Here is a 16,288-nt window from a genome sequence, read left to right on the forward strand (position 1 = left end):
AGGCAATAAAAGCAGCACGTGCATAGCCAGGGTGTAGCGAGGGCAAAGGGGAGGGAGAAACAAGTCAGAGGAGGGGAGGGAAGAAGAGGTACGTCTCCAAAGGGGCACGGTGTGCTGGCAGGGTATTAATGCATGCACTCACCCTCCTGCCACATTCACACAAATCCACTGGGAATTTCCACTCATACAGGCCAGGGAAAAATAAGACAAGCATAGGAGACAGAAAAGCAACAGGTGCTAGGAGACAGAAATACAAACAGCCTCAGACCAGAAGACCCGCTTCAGTTCTACTTATTCCTGTTTTCTGTTTCATTCACAATCACGTGTTCCTCATTTCCAGTTCAGAGCAGGGCGTCAGCAGTGTCCGATGGGTTACAACAGAGGCTGGAGCCTCTCAGAAACCTCATGCCCTCACCCTGGTATGAAGCCAGGAGCTGGCTCTAGGAGACGGGTGACTATCCTCAGGGCGAAAGGGAGGGAGTCATTCACCTCTCTCTGAAACCGTGTACTGGCCACACCTACAGGCGGCGTGAACACAAACTGAGCCACGCTTGGCATTTTCAGTAGGTTCATGAGCTCAGTGGCCCGGATAAGGATCTCCTCAAGGTCCTCCTCGCAGTAAACAGAGGTGACAGCAGGGCTCTGCACAAATGTCCTCATCTTGGACAGGAACATGGACACTCTGCAGGGGAGAGAAGGACATGGACATCAGCTGGCAGGACCTCTGCACCCAGCAAGGTCACTACTTAAGCCTGTGTACTCCAAAAGACTGTTGTAGGTGAACACCAGATGCTACCCATCCCCTCCTCCTGATGCACAGAGCGTTAGTCAGCAGATGAATCCCACTTCCCCAAACTGTGCTCCTCCACAGCCTGCTTCCTCTGTCCTGTTTCAGCTTCAGGTTCTATCAGTTGCCAAGCTTGATTATTTAACATGAACCAACAACTGTCTTTGGACACATCAGGTCTGCATGTTTCAGCCCTTTGCCCTTCCCCACCATCCCTCCTCACCTGGGGATCAAGTCCTGGCTGCGAGCTGCCAGCTTGGTCAGGGTGGCCATAAGGACACTGATGGCGCGGGGTGCGTAGCTGGGGGTGCTAGCCAGTGGTCGGAGCTGGGTGATTTCAAACAGCATGGCCTCCAGAGTCTCAAAGAACCTGTTGATCTGCTCCACAGTGCAGCGCTTGTCATAGGACACAGACATGTACTCTCCAATAGCCCAGACCTGAAACGAAGACAGATGTGGTCAGGGCAAGCAGAAGGAAAGGGGATCGAATAATTTTTAGGGAATGGCAAATCAGATTAGGACAGAGGAGAGGAGGAAAGGGAAGCTGACCAACAGATTGCACTGCGGTTGGAGCACCTGTGGCAGAAGCAGGCAGGCCCTGCTTACCATGTGGGTGAAGATGGCCTCCTTGTTCTGGATGTTGCTGACTGTTCCTGAGAACTCCAGAATCTCCTTGGACAGTTCCACGATGAGTGCAGGGTGCAGCTTGCAGAGCATCACCAGCTGTGAGCTCAACACCCTGGAGGAGAGAGACGGACAGAGCTCAGATCATGGGCAAGGCGGTCATCACCAAACCAAGGAGCTGCTGGCAGCACCCAGCCCCAGGCACAGTGGCTGTACACTCAGGATGCTTCCAGCAGGGCTGAAGGTGCAGCTCCCATTTTGCATCCTCCAAAGACGTGTTGCAGTAGGGACCACAGCTGAAAAGGCTCCTGGGCTGCCCTGGGATGCCAGGCTGCAGCCAGTGGAAGGGCCGGGAGCTTGGCTGGGCCTCCTGTCCCATCTCACCTGTACACGTCATCTTTAAATGCTGGGATCTCATAGAGCTGGTCACTCCTCTGCAGCAGCAGCACCACCAGCTGGTTTATTAGCGGCCCATCTGCAAACTGAAAAACAGCCCTTGTTTCAGCAATACCAGTGATTTCCAGCAGCCAAAACCCAAACTAACCAGCCAGGTAAGACAGCTGGCACAGCCTGATCTCGCAGGAGGGGAGCAGTGCACAAAGCAGGTATCAGGCACTCATTCTGCCCTCACCCACCTCCTTTACAGCTGGCTAAGAGAACAGTGTGAAGGCTGATGCTGCACCGTGGAGTTTCTGCTTCTCCAGATGAAGTAGCCAGCTCAGTGCTGGTTCATGCCAATATTAGACCATCCCACCCTCCCCTCATGCACCCCTCTGTTGAAGCTGCAGTGTCTTAATAATTTTGCTTCTGTGACTGCTCTTCACATAACAAGAGATCCCTACAGCATGACTGGGAACCAAACTCCCCCAAAAGGGCCTACCTCTGCCACCACCCTGAAAAAGAGCTCCAGTAAGACAGGGACAGTCTCCGCACATTGCATGACCCTTGGGTTGCTGGCCACAGATCCCAGCAGCTGTCGAAGTGGAATCAGCCTGTGGGCAACAGAAGAGTTACTGTTAACAGCTTGTTCCCAGCTCTCTCCTGGCTGCCCTTCCCTATCCCCTGACAAAGCCTTTGAGTGCTTAGCAAAGCTAACACAGGGAAGACCAAACCCTGGACAGGCTGAGGGAGTTGGGGTTGTTCAGCCTGGAGAAGAGAAGGCTGTGGGGAGACCTTATTGTGGCCTTTCAGTACTTAAAGGGGGCCTATAGGAAGGATGGGGACAAGCTCTTTAGCAAGGCCTGTTGTGAGAGGACAAGGAGTAATGGTCTTAAACTAAAGAAGAGTAGATATAGACTGGATATAAGGGAGAAATTTTTTTACAATGAGGGTGGTGAAGCACTGGAACAGGTTGCCCAGAGAGGCAGTGGAGGCCCCATCCCCAGAAACATTCCAGGCCAGGTTGGACGGGCCTGTGAGCACCCTGGTCTGGTTAAAGCTGTCCCTGCTCACTGCAGGGGGTTGGGCTGGATGATCTCTAAAGGTCCCTTCCAACCCAAAGCATTCTATGATTCTATGAAACCCACCTCACCCCAGCTGCGAGTGGCTATGCCTTTCCCAGCACTCCCAGTGCTGTCTCCCAGAGCTGGATGGCTGAACCAAACTCTCGTGGCAGCCTCCTACAGCAGCCTCCTACCTCTCTGGGGCATCCTCAGGAGCAGACTTGGTGCGGAGAAGATACTGGAACATGGTCTTGCAGAGGGGATGGCGAAAGGCTTCCAGACAGGTGGCCGGCTTCACGGCTGGGTCACTGGCAGCCTTCTCGGAGGTAGGAAGAGCAGTTGACCTAGCAGGAGGCACACACAGAATGTGCTGCATTATGAGAATGGGCCAGGGCATAGCTGGAATCCTGAACAATGGAGTAACACCCTTTTCACTGAAACAGGGACAGCAAGTTGGTCTAATCCAGGGCCTCTGGAAGCCAGAGAACCAGGATGACAGAAAATTATGAGCTCAGACCCCCCGCACTCAGGCGACAGTTCCAGAATTGCTTCTGTATCACTCCTGGGAAAGAGGAAAATGGTGCTCTGTATCCCTCAGTCATCAAAGCCCACCAACATCTTGCCTCTAGGGTGACTCCCTTTTCTAAGTGCTTCAGAAAGAGCTGTTAATGTCAAAGAAGACAAGGAAGAGCAGAGGTACAGCAGTGAAAGCCAGTCCCAGTCCTATCCCATCTTCCTGGAGACTCATAGTTCCTAATGACCTCAGGAAGAAACCTCTGCATGCCTCCAGGAGAACAAAGCCAGAAAAGAGGGGTAAGCAGGGAGGGAAGAACAGGTAGTCCGTACCTCTGTGTTGAGGTGGTGGCTCATGGCAGACACTCCAGCATGTGGCAACTGTTTGGAGCTGGATACAGAGAGGGGAATGACAACAGCTCCCTGAGCCCCAAAGACAGTCCAGTACTGAAGTGTAAGAGCTGGTCACCTTCTCTTCCCATGCACAGCAAATTACGAGGAAAACCTGGCTGACATCGGTGCAGCTTTGTGCCAACCTGACTGTCGCAGATGCCTCTTGTTCTGTGACAGCAGCAGCCAGAGGGCAGCTGAGGCTCAGAGAAGCGTGTGCTAGGCTATGGTCAATGTCAAGACCCTGATGAGCAAGCAAGAGGAAGGGAAGGTAGCATTACCTCAGCTGGATGTCCAGAGCTGCTGTCAAACAGGGCAGGTCAAGCAGCAAATGGAAGATCTCAATGGCTGTGCCTGCATCCAGCAGAAATGGGAGAAGGTCCACAAACTCAGAGATAAGGGGTGGGCTGTTCCACGCCAGGAACTGCAAGGAACAAGCACAAACTGCTGCACTATCCCTGCTACTCCACCAGACACCCAGACGATTCTTACACTGTGACCAAAAGGGACAGGGAAGGGAAAGTCACTTCTGAAAAGCAAAACCAGAGAAGTCTGAGGGTTTGGTCAAAACCTGGGAGGCTGCTGGAAGCTCAACACAGGCATCTGGCTGCTGGTTCAGTGGCTGGCAAGCTGCAGCTTATTAAAGGTTTCCAGAAACAAAGTGCTGTGTCCTAACTGTGCTCACTGCGCTTCCCAACCCACTGGCAGTAATACGAAGGCAGACTTTCCTCTACTAGCAGTACTAATCACACCCAGAACCCTCTTCTCTCTTCAAACACACACTTTTTTTATAACAGTCCTTCTTGCCCGTGCTTTCCCTAGCACTGCTATGGAGGCACATGGAGGGCTCTGGGGTGCAAACAGAAAGTTCTGGGGCACAGAAAGGAACGTGCAGCAGGCTCTCTCCTGTGCTGCTCCAGCAAGTTGTACCTTGAAGAGATTTGGGAAGCTCTGCCTGAATATGCTGGAGGTCTCAGTGAAGAGCTGGCTGTTGTCTTTGCAGAACTGGACAAATTCAAAGGCCAGTGATGGGTTGTGGAAGAGCTGAGCCGGGATATCAGTGAATAAGTGTTTGTAGATTGCATCGGAGTCCACAGATGCCATCTTGCCTGGGAGGACACAGCACCTTGCTGAGCACAGCCCACCCAGCAGCCCTGCCAACAAGGGCTCCAGGGGCTAAGCTAAATCTGGGTTACATTCTTCTAAAAAGCACAGGACACCCCAGCTCCTGGGTCTCCTGGAGTGGGATCATCCATCCCAGAGTACAGCCAAGGCTGAACTGTCTGCAAACTGCCAGGACAAAAGGCTGTGCTGAGAGTATGCAAGACTAGATCGTGGAGGAGGGGGTGAGAGCTGATGACTTACTGTGGTTCAGGAAGAACTGGGCAATGGGCACTAGTGCCCTGGCGTAAGTGGCATCCCCACAGATTCTGCCGTGCAGGATTTTCAGGAAGGAGACTGCGCGGTACACATAGGAGGAGTCCTGTTTGCAGATGATGTCCATGATTGTCACTGCCTCAATGAGACACTGCAAGAGAGCAGAGACTTAGATCAGAGTGGGGGAAGCCACAACTCCCACAGCTTCAGCCCCACCTCTGTGTACTTACAGCTTTCTGCAGGTCTCCATCATCTTTCTTCAGGGGTCCTGCCAGAGAAAGGAGTCCAAGTTAAACTTTGAGTCCAAACAGGATGGTTATGCTGTCGGTTTGAGCACTAACCCAGATTTCAGGACAGGTGGGAACACATACTGATCCTGATTCCAGGCTAATGAGAACCAAGTTCCACAGCCCCCCCTGCAGATCAAGGGTACGAGGCAGAACAAGGCCATTGCCTCCAAATCCCTCCCAACACCCCAGCTCAGGTCTGGTCAATGACTCACACCAGCAGCTGCAACAGGTCCCATGCCTAGAGCCTGACAGCAGACTCTAGGGAGGGAGATCCCAGCCCAAAGAGGCAGTGAACCAGAAACGTTTTCAAGAACGCTACCAAGAGAACCCCAAGGAGGGTTCATAGTAAGACTCACGCCGGTTGCTCTGCTCAATAAGCCGCTGGCAGTACTCGAAGGCTTTCTCCCGCAGGCGGTCCTTCGGGGGAAGCAGGCGACTAGATGTGGACGTAGTTGAGACCATGGACATAACAGACCTGTCCATTCCTGATTTGTCATCTACAGAATAAAGGTTACCATTATCAGCTCACGTCATGGGCAATGTAACCCACACAGCTGCCCAGCAACAGCAAGGGAGCTGTCTGTCCCCAGGTGCACTGCGAAGAAAAGAAGGCTGAGGAAGAAGGGAGTGTTACAAGAACACTAAGGAGATGCTGTCTCCCACCACCCAGGCCTTTTGTCTCAGGGACCCATTTGCCTGAAACCAGGGGACTCACTGAACGAAGAAATCCTTGTGGAAGGGTCATTAAGGATCAGTCAGGAGGTTTTGTGATATTCATTCCCAAAATTTCCCTGCTCCTAGTCCAAGAGCTCTGAACTCTTGCCCGTATTCCCGCCACTTGCTGGGTTGCTGGTGCAGCCACCTAATCATCTCAGAGCACACCCCCCTTTGTGGGGGTGCAGCCCACACTGGCCTGCAGCCCTTCAGTTCATACCTGAATTAGGGGTCTTCAGCCCCTTGCCCCCATAACACAGCAGCCAATTTCGCAGCATGGAGAAGGCTTGCACATTGAGCCACTGGTCCTGTGTGTAGTACTGACCCACTGAGAGCACTGTGAAGAAGTCTGTGGCAATGGCACCATCCACCTCTGTGACAGGACCAGGCTGCAAGAAAAGATGCAGCAGGTCAGAACCCCAGGGACAGGGTAAGTGAGAAGGCAGGGAGAACTCTGCTGAGCCCACGGAGACAAGTAGCCCTTGCTTACATGTACTACGGGGCTGCACGGGGGCAGTTATCCCGAGAGAGAAAAGCCAACTGTGTTGCAAACTTTCCCCCTCTCTCTGACACAGGCCTCACTTGCAATCAGCTTTTACTCCAAGGTACATGGTCACTAAAAGACTCTCCCCTCAAAACTACTTCAAGGATCAAAGCTCTGGCTCTACAGCAGAACTCCTAAATCTTGGAGCTATAAATCCCCCTACTTTGCTCTCCTATGTGTCTTGACCGCTTACCCCACAAAAAGTGACAAAGAACAGCAGCACTTCTAGGTTACTATTTCCCAAAAGAAGCTAATTCTGGGAACCTGAAACAGCAGGTAAGTGACTAACAAATGCTCCTGTGAGATGACCATGGCAACTCAGCACTTACCTGTCTGGTTCTGGGACTGGAGAAGAAGCCTCCAGATGGTTGAGCGACTCCTTGCTGAATACTTGCATACCTCAGCCAGTCGGCCATCTTTTTACTGACTACGTTGGTCTGCTCTGTACAAGGAAAATCACAGGGTCATTGCTAGATCAGGCAGAGAAGAAGCCCCTGCAACATACCCCTGCTACCCCTCAATTGCTGTGCTTTTCCTCCAGCCTAGATCGCTGTCTCTCTGATCCAGCAATCAGTAAAGAAATTGGAACCCCAAGGTGGATGCCCTATATTCCTCCTACTCACTCACACTCATTTCAGAGCTCCGTGTCCTTTTCCCACTCCTAGCCACTGGGTCAGTCTCATTATTGTTTTGCCTGTTTCCTAAGACAAAAAGTCAGGGAGTGAGCGCTGGAACCAAGGACTTCTGGTATCAGATCAGTCAAGAGGTACTTCTTCCTTTGTCTCCATCCACGGCTGATATTAGGAGGAAGGTGCAAAAATACTGTCAAATCTATTCAGGCAGTGGCTGGCTTCAGCTCGGCAGACAAAGGCATAAATCCCTCACAGAGAACACGCAGAAGCTAAGGCAGGTAATCCTGCCTGCTCAGCCAGCCCATACACACTGGCCCAGCGTCCTCCCCAAAGCTTCTCCTGCATACTGCATGACACATGCGAAACTCACAGGAAACTCCCAGAAACAGACTCTTGCTCACAACATAACTCCTCACCATTTTAAGCCCGGAATGCTCTCCTTTGGTTTACTCACCAGGGCATATCGCTCACAACTACCCATGCAGTCCTGCCTCTCTTATGAGGAGTACCCCTAGTTGTTTTTGCTGCTCTCTTGAACAGATACACAGGCATGGCTCTGTTTCTGTCTCTCACTTTGCTTGGTGCTCTTCAGGATAGCTACAGTTTCACACTCCTACTGCATCTGAAGACTTCAGCTAAGGTACATGAGATATAAATCCATACAGAACGCAGACTCTGGCCCCCAGAAGGGGCCACAGCAGCTGAAGGCTCAGTCCCACTTTTGAGAGGTGGAATGTATCTAGCCCAGTAAGTTCACTTTCCCTGTGGCAGAGATGTCACTTTTAACAGCAGTTTCCAAGTCTTACTTCTAGCCAAAGCCTTCAGATAGCCTTCTGATCGCTATACAGATCACGGCCAGATGATAATCTCAGGCCTTCCTATATATTTACCTTCAGTTAGAGATTCTGGTGAAAGACTGATGACATTTGACAGGACAGGAAGAAGGTACCGAGCACTCTGACCCTCAGGCAGTCTTCTTTCGAGGACTTTTACAATACGCTGCCCCACAGCAGACACTTCAGCCTTCTTATTTTCCTTAAAAATAAAGCAGAGGTAAAGCTAGGCAGATAATCTACTAGTGCTAGAGACCAATACCATATAAACTCTTTCAACAGGCATCAACACCAATGTCAAACATAAAAATAACTCACAGCACAGGCTATTTTACCACATTTTACAGAGATCTTCTGCAATGCGAATTCACAGATCCCAGGAGGGGAGAGTACTTTGATGGAGCAACAGGTTTGTGGACAATCATCACTTGATGTGGAAATTAACAACGGCAATGGATATCTTCAAATTGATCACTATGATCCATCAATTCTAGAGCAGCGAGTACTAGCACTAACTACTTCCCATGTGGGCAGTTTGCTAGCTCAATTGTTAAATTAGAAATTTATGAACAGAAAATGGACTGCTGTAACACGTTCTAGGATTCTCTGGTTAGTCTATATCCTCACAATGTGGAAAATAAAGCAGCTTCATCTTTTGAAGGCTGTTATAGCTGTGGCTCTGAGATGCTGTCAAACCCTTCTGTCCAAGACAACTTTGTTAAAGGTGACAGGTGGACGCAGACTTCTGACAGGTTTTCTTTCTCCATGAACGTCATCACGCCAACAGAAAGTAAACCTTCTCGGCTGCTCAGGGTCTTGGACAGCTGGCTGCTGAAGGCAATGAACAAACACCAATCTCTGATGCTCCCCATCCAATAGTCAGATTTGTACCAGATCACTAGAAGGAATTAGGAAACTGCAGGTGAACTTCCAGTGAGGAATTTCCTGAGGGAACCTCACCCCTGACTGGGGCTAATTCTTGTGCTTCTCTTGTGAACAGATATGAATAAATTGACCAAAGCAACATACAGACAAGGAAGTCTAAGGTTTGCGGAAGAGACAACCCTGCTCCTCCTGCAGATACATTGCTGCAGCCCACTGCAAATGATGGGGCTACTTATGTGTGTTGCTGACACACCTCTTGCTGCTCAGATGAAAACCTGACTGAACTGAAATCAGCGGCAGGTTTCCAGCTCCTAATGCAACACCAGAGGCTGTGTTTTCTGGAAAGCCAAAAGCTTTACAAAAAACCCATCAGCTCTGCAGAGCCAAGGGGGGCAGGGGGACAAAGAGAAGAAGGGTGATTTCCACTCAAAGCAGTGACAAATGAAAACATGCAGAAGATGTTCTTAAAGGATCTGCTGACGTGTGGCTGCTTTCATGAGTGAGGCTGCTGCTCATGGCACCCCATGTTAGAAGGGTGACATTGAAATGGATAGATTAAAGTAAGGTTTAGTAACATCAAAAATTGATGAAAACCTCTTTGTGGTTTTAGTTGTAATCTAAGAAAAATTAACACACAGGGTATGTTTTTACGTTGTAAAACTGCAAGACAGTCTCAAGGCTGGATATGGGAGAGAGGTGCTTCGTAAGGTAGCACATAAGTAATACGCCACTGTTTTCTGTTTCTATGTTTTCATTTCCTCTAGCTAAGTAAGACTCAGAGGAGTAATCAGAAATGTCGGAGGCATTTCTAAGCACACAGCGAAACTCAGAATGAGAAGTTTCAGAAAAATATTTTATCTTTAATAGGCACAATAATAGTAAAAGAAATAGTAGAAGGAAAAAAAAAAAGTTTCCAGCTTACTCCCCAGAGGGCAGTCAATGCAGGCAGCACTCAAAACAGGAAGGTCCTCATGTTTTCTTCTCCGTGGAGAACCTAGATCTTTGAAGCACCATCCAACACTTACAGCCCTACATATTTTATAGGTTCTATGTATATATTTTTTACATTTGAACATGAAAGCCAGTACGATAAAAAGAAAAAGTAGTAGTAATAAATTCACTCTCAAATCTTTTGCTCTACAGGTTCAAGCAGCCCTGACTTGAAGTCTATTATAGCAGCTAGCACTAAAATATTCCTTTCTGCTCCAGGTAGTTACAAGGCTACTTGAGACCGTCAGTCTGTACACAGCACAATTTTAAGCAGTCTTTGTTACCAAATACTAAACCACAAAAGTTACCATTTTTTCCTACACAAAGTAGAATAATTAGGTTCCTTAAATGAACACAGAAATGCTTCTGTTTTTCCCTAATACTTTCAATTGATTTTCACTCTCCTTGAGCTCAGCAAACAGGGAACAATCAGAAAGCAAATCCATATTGACAAGGGAAGATTTCTGACTTGACAGGTCATTTACCTGAGCCAAAAGGACAGAAGATACCAGGCTCAAGAGCTTTGTATCTTGAATCTCATCACAGGAGAGGATCAGATCATTGCAAGGCGACATCTCTCTCAGGATGGCAGCACATAACACCTGAATCTGCTCAGGGCACTTGGGCGAACACAGCACTGTCTGCAACAGTTCCACAAACTTGCCATCTAGCCTGCAAGAGTCACAGTGAAGCATCACGGCGAGGCAAGAAAAGATTCAGAGATTTATTTCCTGCATATTCTTAGTCATGGGACCCTTGACAGTAACCCTGACTAATGCCGTCTTACCATCGCCGCTTCTTTATTTTGTTCCTTAGAATCATAGATCGTTTAGGTTGGAAAAGACCTTTAAGATCATCCATTCCAACCATTAACCTACACTACCAAGTCCACACTAAACCAATCAAGGATAGACTAGACTAAACCATGTCCCAAAGTGCCACCTCTGCCCGTTTTTTGAACACTTCCAGAGATGGGGACTCCACCACCTCTCTGGGCAGCCTGTTCCAATGCTTGACTACCCTTTCCGTAAAGAAATTTTTCCGATTTCCAACCTAAACCTCCCCTGGCGCAGCTTAAGCCCATTCCCTCTTGTCCTATCGCTAACTACGTGGGAGAAGAGACCAACACCCACCTCACTACACCCTCCTTTCAGGTAGCTGTAGAGAGCGATGAGGTCTCCCCTCAGCCTCCTCTTCTCCAGGCTGAACAACCCCAGCTCCCTCAGCCGCTCCCCATCAGCCCTGTGCTCCAGACTCTTCCCCAGCCTTGTTGCCCTTCTCTGGACACGCTCCAGCACCTCAATGTCTTTCTTGTATTGAGGGGCCCAAAACTGGACACAGTATTCCAGGTGTAGCCTCACCAGTGCCGAGTACAGGGGGACAATCACCTCCCTGCTCCTGCTGGCCACAGTATTCCTGATACAGGCCAGGATGCTGTTGGCCTTCTTGGCCACCTTAGCACAGCTTGAAAGAGTACTCAGTGACACAAATGCTTGTTACCCTCACTGCAAAAGGAGATGGGCCCCTTCTGCTTAGCAATGGGGGAAAAAAGGCAAAGACAGGCTTTATGCTTATATTGAGCTCAGTGTTTTCAAAACAGGGCATTTTTTTTTACAGTACTAACACCCCCCCCCCCTTTTTTTTTTTCTTTTGCAAGAAAGTAACGCTTTGCTTCTTGCGAACATCAGAGACACACACGGCCACTCACTTGCGGGGGTACTTGGTGGCGGCGACGGTGAGGTGCAGCCTCTGGAGGCAGTCGGCGGCCTCGGGGCCCAGCTCCGGGGCCTGCAGGAGGGCGGCGACGCGGGAGGCGAATCTCCGCAGCTCCTCCTCCTGGATCTCCCTGGCAGGGGGGCGGCGGGCGTCGGGACCCCGGCCGCGGCCCCTCCGCTCGGGGCCAATTCCTGGCCCTCCTCGGAAGCCCCGGGGCTTGAGGGGTGCACCCCCCCCGCCCCCGGTAAGGCAGCGCCCCGGCCCGATCCCCGCCAGCCCCGGTCCCGACACCCCCGCCAGGACCCCGGCCCGCCCCGAGGGAGCCCTGCCGCCCACCCCCGGTACCTCAGCACCCACCCGCGGATGTCAGCACCCCTCCCGGTACCTCGCCTGCTTGAGGAAGCTCTCGGCCGCCGCCGTGAACATGCCGGATGCTCCACCGCTCCCCCCCGCCCCGGTGCGCGGCCAAAGGGGCCCCCCAGACGCGGGCGGTCCGGTTCCGCGGGGACGCGGCTGCTGCCGCACGAAGGTTCCGCCCGGCGGGGAGGTTCCGGGGGGGCTGGGGCATGGCTGGGTCGGAGCCCTGGGGAAAGCGGGCCGGAGCCTGCCCGCAGGGAGGAGGGGAGAAGGGGTAACGGCCAAATCCTTTCTATTGACTGTTCATTGATCATTTTGAAATGATATTGCTGTTGTTCTCCACCTCAGGACCAGGCTCAGGAGTCCGAGGTGAAGCTTGGCTCCAAGGCTGTCCCATGGGGCACCAAGGAGAGCCAAAGGGACAGGAACCATCACCACACGGCAGCGACAGGGCAGCTGGGGTTGTTAAGAGCATGGCAGTAGAAGATGCCATTAGCCCTTCCTGGGGCCCTTTCAAAACCCATGCTTTCCAAAAAGGGCAAGAGGTGTTAAAAACGCCTGCTCAGCAGGCAGTCTTCAGAGCTTCCGAAAGGTTAAAAAGGCATTCACATTTCCTCATTAGAAACGTCTCTCCTCCTTACTGCTAATAAGCCCAAAGCTCTCACTGCCGTGCTGTGCGTCACCCTATGGGGATGAGAGGCGGCCTCGGAAGGAAGCTTGGCGCTTCGCCCTTTGGTACTTCTCTGCCCTACACCCCTTGGCGTTAAAGTTCATTACCAGTGTGCCTTGGCAATTAGCCAGCAGAGCATCAGCTCCCTTTTTCCCCCCCCGGAGAGGCAGCAGCATCCAGCATCCCCGCCATGACCAGTCAGAGGCAGCGCAGGCAGCAGGCTGAGGTGCGGAGCGGAGGCAGGCACGGGCATTCAGATTCTTCCCCACACATCATCTCCTCTGGCTGCGGCAGAAAACGCGACAGAGACAGTATGACAATTTTAAAAGATGTGCCCCCAAATGGCTCTCACTGTGTATCTTTGCTACACTGTGTACAATTTTTTTTAAAAACCATTAGTTAGTCAAATACAGCTACTTTATGTCAACTGGGGTCTTAAGAAGATATTCCTATTCAGTTTTGGAGCTCAGAATGACTTTGTTCTGTCACAATAAACCCCGGACTTAAATTGTAGCTCTGTCAGGAGGACAGGGGAGGAAAAACCTAACTATAAGGTAGGTGGATAAAGAACTATTTTCTGACCTCATATGCTTACATGAAACAATTATTATAAATTAACAGGTAAGTACACTGAAATATTTATCTTTCAAAATAACAGTGTTTCACTTCATGACAAAATGAAAGCTAGAGCTGGAGGAACAGTTTATAATCCCCAGAAGAAGCATTACAGATCTCAAACACACACACGTACATATGTTCACTCGACTGCGAGTTAACAGCTTCCCAAATAACTGACAAGGGATCAAAAGTTGGGTATCTGTGAACTCTAAAACAGTGCAAGGTGTCCAGACATATACTTCTCTCCTGCAGCATTTAATGAAAATAATAAAAGGAAAAAAAAAACCACTAAAACACTCCATCCCCTCACACTGTGAGAAGGGGTAGACTGTACAACACAAACTGCTGCAGGAATCTTAACCCCCTTACGATACTACATTGGAAGGATGCAAGTCTGTCACTCAAAAGCAGCAAGCAATTTCAGGGCATTTTCTCTTTCATATATAATTTTATTTCTGGTTATAGAAACAAATGCTAAGAGGAGAAGCAACATTCCCCAACCACATACATCAAATTAAGGTAACAGAACAGAACAGTTAAAATAAATGAAAAAAATAGTAGAAATTTAAAACTTTGTTATAGCTTTAAAATATTAACGTTCTTGATACATTAGAAATCACATTCAGATCTCAAATTACTTAAAAAAAAAAGTATGGCTCCGTATTAAAAAACAAAACCACTGTATCCCATTTGATGTGGAAATGCAGGTCCTGCTCCTCAGATGCTCATATTTGCCATCTCCTCTGGTGAGCAGCAGCCTCCTCAGCATGACCAGGACACTCTCCCACCCCTCGTGGGAGCCACGGTCTGCCTGTGCAGTTAAGCATCTCACAGGAGCAGTGCTGCAAGGTGGCCAGATAAAGATGATGAACTTCACATCCACTACCCCAGATGGAGCTTTCCCCCTTGGGATACACACTTGCTTTTTAAAAAGCACTGCTAATGAAAACAAGTCACAAAAAATACTTTTGATATCAGCTGCAGAAAAAAAAAAAACCCAAACCCCAAAAACATCTGGCTGGAGGTGTCTTGTACAGGCAACACCAAGAACTGAAATGCAAGCATGGCTTTAGTTCCCCCATCCTTCCCCATCTTTAAATTAAGTGCCAAATCTAGGTGGAAAGGGGCAAGGCTCCCCCAGATCTCTGTAGCAAAACACTTTGGTCAAGCCACTGAGGTATTTCAGGTCCTCATCTCACTGCAGCCTTCCCCTAAGGACTCAGTGAGAATGCATACCTGCAGAACAGGGGGAGATTCAGATTTTTCTGATTTTTTTTTTTTTTTTAAAGTAAATATTCAGAGTTGGATCTGAGTTTCCAGCTTTACCATCCATCTTTTGATTTATCCCCAAACAGCTTTTAATAGTCCTTTGGATAACAGTCCTTTGGATAGCTACAGACTCTTAAATGCTCTTTTTGGCTACGCAGAGGTTGGCTAACAGGCTGGACAAGGCCAGTCTCATCACAGTAGAAACTGCATGTCCAGAACGCAAGACAATATACCATCCTGTAAGATTTTTCCATACTGGTATATTTGAATGAGGTGGGTGGGGTTTTTTGGTGTGTGTTTGTTTTAAAAACATTCTGTTTTCTTTTCCATTAAAGCAAAAGGATCTTACAAACAATATTCTGGTTCCCTCTACTTCAAGCCCATTCGGGGGAGAGAAAAAAAAAAAAAGAGAAATAAAGCAAGTTTAGGTCTACAGTAATGCATTTGCTAAAAAGCCAACTTGTCTCCTTAGCAGCCTGTCCCCCTCCGAAGAGCGGCATATAAATCAGCAGAACATTAGGATGTTCTGCACCACTTTTAGCAGCAAGGCAGTGAAACATAAGGAAACTCATGTCTCCTCCATTTAAATCTCATTTTTCTTCAGCTAACAGACATTTCACCTCAACGCTGCCCTTCACTTTAAGGAAGGCTCTGTTTTGGACTGCTTTAAGTGAAACCGAGGTGGGGCAGAAGCAGGACTGAAAGGTCTTGATCGTGGCAAAGGTGCCAGGGTCTGGATACGGGGTGCATTGCTTAACTCAGCAGCAGACAAAGCAGTAACCAAATACTAGGGGAAATCTGGTTTTCACAAGGGCTGTTTTCTGCTGAGGAGGAAAGCTGTTTCCTTTCACTGCTCCTATTCTGGTTACTCTTCTTACCACCAATCCTGTCATCCCTTAAGTATCAAAGCCCAACCACCGGAGAGTAAGCAGAAACCACGGTGAAGCATTCACTCAGGTTCTTAGAGAGAAAGGAATTTCTACTTCTGGAATAGCAATTAGGATTAGGAAGCCAAGTATCACCTGCTTTCAAGATTAATTCTCAAAAGGCCCAAGCGGGTCAAAACACACACTTCTGTGAATTTAGTGATCCTTGTGGAGTTAAACCACAACTGAAATTTGGCAAGTAATATTTACTCCCTGTGAATGGGAACATTAGAAAAACACTTACACATTTGTTTTTAAGGGGATATACACACCTCATGCCCCATGAAGAGACAGAAGCATCATAAAAGGAGAATAATCTCACCACAGAGGAAAAGAAACTATTTCACAGTGCCCTGGTGTTAGCTTAGCCACCTGACAGACAGACAGGAATTCTTTAACCTTACAGCATCCTCACGGACCCTCGATTAATTTCCTCTGTTAGAAATAAGGTCCCATTACTTACAGAGCAGAATCTGTAAAGAACTCCCTGATACCGCATCTAGAGATAATTTGAGGCGAGAAAAGATTCCAGCTTTCATTAGTGCCATTTGGGGGATTTTCTTGCCAGAAAAGCAGCACGGACTGGGGTTGCTGAAAGCATGACAAAGCCAGAAGCAGGGCTCCTACACAAGGAAGATGCAAGTACCAAGTCATCTCCTCCGCTCTGCAAGAGGAATGAAAGCAATCATTGAAGTAAAGCTGCTTCTACCG

The 16,288-nt window shown here is 49.1% G+C and overlaps 1 protein-coding gene across 1 annotated transcript; it reads right to left on the reverse strand.

Moving 5' to 3' along the window:
* Positions 1-408: 408 nt before the first annotated feature.
* Positions 409-12,163, reverse strand: AP5Z1 (adaptor related protein complex 5 subunit zeta 1). The gene is made up of 17 exons (XM_075718868.1): positions 12,123-12,163; positions 11,730-11,867; positions 10,507-10,693; positions 8,204-8,348; positions 7,011-7,123; positions 6,358-6,526; positions 5,780-5,920; positions 5,364-5,401; positions 5,122-5,284; positions 4,687-4,865; positions 4,038-4,180; positions 3,048-3,197; positions 2,292-2,403; positions 1,796-1,893; positions 1,394-1,526; positions 1,011-1,225; positions 409-682 (listed from the first exon to the last, which is right to left on the reverse strand). Exons 1-17 carry the CDS (start codon positions 12,161-12,163, stop codon positions 412-414), a joined length of 2,436 nt encoding a protein of 811 aa, XP_075574983.1. The 3' UTR covers positions 409-411.
* Between the last annotated feature and the right edge of the window lie 4,125 nt (positions 12,164-16,288).

This window comes from Pelecanus crispus, chromosome 11 (assembly GCF_030463565.1).
Source record: "Pelecanus crispus isolate bPelCri1 chromosome 11, bPelCri1.pri, whole genome shotgun sequence".
In the NCBI taxonomy this organism is placed as follows: Eukaryota; Metazoa; Chordata; class Aves; order Pelecaniformes; family Pelecanidae; genus Pelecanus; species Pelecanus crispus.